The sequence below is a fragment of the Coregonus clupeaformis genome, chromosome 2, assembly GCF_020615455.1.
Source record: "Coregonus clupeaformis isolate EN_2021a chromosome 2, ASM2061545v1, whole genome shotgun sequence".
NCBI classification, from domain to species: Eukaryota; Metazoa; Chordata; class Actinopteri; order Salmoniformes; family Salmonidae; genus Coregonus; species Coregonus clupeaformis.
In genome coordinates this window covers 26022476-26025977 of record NC_059193.1, presented here as the reverse complement: position 1 = coordinate 26025977, position 3502 = coordinate 26022476, and the positions used below count along the sequence as shown (strand labels likewise).

At 42.6% G+C, this 3502-nt stretch overlaps 1 protein-coding gene across 1 annotated transcript; it reads left to right on the top strand.

Moving 5' to 3' along the window:
* Nucleotides 1-313: 313 nt before the first annotated feature.
* On the top strand, nucleotides 314-3027 carry LOC121536608 (transcription cofactor vestigial-like protein 2). The gene is made up of 4 exons (XM_041844013.1): nucleotides 314-572; nucleotides 1552-1763; nucleotides 2090-2485; nucleotides 2757-3027. The coding sequence occupies exons 2-4, from the start codon at nucleotides 1571-1573 to the stop codon at nucleotides 2792-2794; spliced, it is 627 nt and encodes a 208-aa protein (XP_041699947.1). The 5' UTR covers nucleotides 314-572; nucleotides 1552-1570; the 3' UTR covers nucleotides 2795-3027.
* The last annotated feature ends 475 nt before the right edge of the window (nucleotides 3028-3502 follow it).

Below are 3502 nucleotides of genomic sequence, written 5' to 3'. Positions count from 1 at the left end.
AGAAAGTATGATAATGGCATTATCGCGAAGTAATAGCCATTCTATAACCATGCTATTATTTATTTGAATCCTTCCAATATCACACTGTAGATATTTCCACACTTTCTAATTGACAAACCCTTTCCATATAGAATGTGTTCCCATAAACACTTTTCTAAAAGTGAACATTCGTTTTTGGCAGTGTAGTTCACTAAGGAATGTTTTTATAAGGTGCTGCAGGTGTGTGGAGGAACTTGTTGAGTTACATTCTCATCATACCGAGTTTATAGCGCTTCACACCCTCCCTCGCGACATCTTCTACACAGCAGGCAACTTGAGCGCTGGATGTGTTGAATAGAGGCTGCAATAAACGGAGAGTTTGATGTTTCCTCCACCAATCTGGAAACTTGAGAGCACGAAGATCTTCACAGGTTGTGTTATATCAGCAGCATTTGAAGAATGACAGTGCTGTGGTCAAAGGAACAATATTTTGAGTAATTTTTGGCAATTGCATGTAGGCAACTACATCAAAGGTTCCTTCAATCAATCAAACCAGGAACTTGGTCCTTGGTCAGAGGAGCTCACCTGCTCAGGTAAGAGTGCATTTCATGTATTAGTTTATTCTAATATAATCTAAGAATACTGTAAATGTAATGTATGGTTTTATCAATATTTGCAGATACATGTCTGATTATTATAATTCACCATAACCATTTATGGTGTATCTATTCTTCTCTGACTTATGTCATTTGGGAAATTTTTATTCAATATTACATGATTGTTGACATAATTTAACTGAATCAAAGATAGGCAGATTTATTTACAAAGATCAAAGTTGTGATAAAAAGTATGTCGCTTGTAACATGCGGACAGCAATAAGCATTGATTTACTTTGCACCTTTCATTTGTGTATTGACAAGCAGACATTGTTTTCAAATAACAGATATCTGAAATAAAAAGATGTCAAATTCGGTCAGGTTTTGTATATCTTATCCCGCTCATTCTATTGTGTTCATACATACACGAATTATGGGGATTTCTCAACTGTCGGTGATTGAAATAAGCTCACCTGGATACCTTCCTTTTTTACGAGGAAACATGTATTTTATTTTTTAGGCTATAACCCTTTTACTACTTCATGGTGAGAGGATCTGTTAATTCCCCTGGATGCTACTGTATCCATCCAAGTCAGGAAATCAAATCCAAACCGAGAGAGTTAAAATATTTTATCCATATCCCAAATGATGGACTTCCAAACGCCATAATTCCAATGAATGAAACAATCACATGCTGTATGAGAAGCCTAGCCTACAGATGGATTTGCTATTCACAATATCAATGTTCTCTAACTTCTAACCATTGTACTCTACCACAGGAGGTTGGTGGCTCCTTAATTGGGGAGGGCGGGCTCGTGGTAAAGGCTGGAGCGGAATGGTATCAAATACATCAAACAAATGGTTTCCATGTGTTTGATGCCATTCCATATGCTCCGTTACGGCCATTATTATGAGCCATCCTCCCCTCAGCTGTACTTTACTATGTACTCTACTGTACTCTACTATGTTCCCCCAGGATCTGAGTTGAGTCAGCGATGGCAGGACGTTCAGGTAGCCCCCAAGAAGTTGTAAAGATAGAGGAGCAGTCTGATAGAGTCATCTTCACCTACTTCCAGGGTGACATCGGTAGCATGGTGGACGAACACTTCACCCGTGCCCTCAGCAAGGCCAGCAACAACAAGGCCCCCAGCGGGAAGGGCAAAAAGAGCCGCAAGGCTGTCAAATCTGGTGAGCAGACTCCTGATGCTGTGTTCGCCGAACATCCTGATGCTGTGTGCACCGAACATCCTGATGCTGTGTGCACCGAACATCCTGATGCTGTGTGCACCGAACATCCAGATGTTGTATTCACCGAACATCCTGATGCTGTGTGCACCGAACATCCTGATGCTGTGTGCACCGAACATCCTGATGCTGTGTGCACTGAACATCCTGATGCTGTGTGCACTGAACATCCTGATGCTGTGTGCACTGAACAAGAAAACAGGTGTTCACTGACGTGAAATGTACACAATTAAACAACATTCTAGATACTTTTTCTCAATCTGTTTCAGAGTCTGACTCAACGTCTTGTCAGTGGGGTGTCTCAACCCCATCCTGGTCCGAAGGCCACTTTGCCCCTGTCTCTGGTTCCCTCCAGCTGAGCAGCACCAAGGAGTCCAGCTCCAGCCACCCCCTGGCCCTCGACTCCCCAGAAGAGAGCACCAGCCCCTGGGCCTTCACCTCCAGGCAACATGGTGGTCTGGGCCTGCCCGCCATGGCCTTTCCCCATGCCATGTCCCCTGAGGGCCTGGGGGTCACTGGACAGCATTACACCAACTCCCTGCTGAATCTCCTCCACAGTGACCGGTCAGAGGTGGCTGCAGGCATGGCCTCAGGCTCCAAACCAGAGCTCTTCCCTAGCTGGACGGGTCACCCTGGCTTCAGAGACCCCATGGACCCTGACTCAGGTATGGCTGCCTCAACACAGATCCCTTATCACTATTCATGTGTAAGGAGAGGGAGACTTCTCTCTTACACATAGATTTGATAATGAACTGTAGCCTATATCACTGTCAGAGAAATCTACAATCCAAAATCCATTGGATGTTGTGAAGATTAGGGAGGTTTCACAGCACCTGTGCTTCAGTGCTTTTTCTCAACTTCATATCATTTGATGGTTTGGTTGGTTTTCAAAAGGTCTGTTTTGAGTTATTCAACACCTATTCTTGCCTCTTTCAGGAATAGTTCTGGAGAAAAAGGACCTGTATTGGTATTAAATGAAGCGTCACTGCGCAGGGAAGAGAGAGAAGAGTCTTCAACACATGCATGCTGTGTTCACCCCTCTGGTTATTAGACAATTTCCTGCCTAACAGGCCTCCTCCACAGCCACTCTCAGAAGGATATCAGTTCCTTGAAATGCAACAGCTGGAACGGCCTCTCAGAAACAAAACACTTTCTGACTAACCTGTTTTGCAAACCAGATCATAATTCACTTCAAGGACCGGTGGGTGGGGGGAGAAAGTTTACAGTGCATAGTTACATCAGGTTCCTTCGTTATGTTTTACGATTTAACAATTTCAAACAATTATTGAAATATTGGTGTTAATGAACAGCTGTTGTTTCCTTCGATGTGTGGACTTCTGTAGGAGGGGGTTTGATGTGATTTTCAGTTGTGATGTGGAACCAGCTACTAATGTTTTGCTCATAGCAAATGAATTAAATGCAGTTGATATCCTTATAAATGATTGCCATGAAAATGAAAAGGGCTTTACAGAGATTGCTGCTGAGCATACGAAGTAGACAATCTACATTGCACTGTAGGTATTAAAACAAACCTATTTTACTGTAATAATTGAGATGTAAGACTTTGGATTAAACATAAAAAATTATATGTAATATCTTAATGAAGTGCAAAAACATGTTGATCTGGATTAGATGAAATATCTCTCGCCTGGAAAGTGTACGTGACTCTCACAGGAACAGAC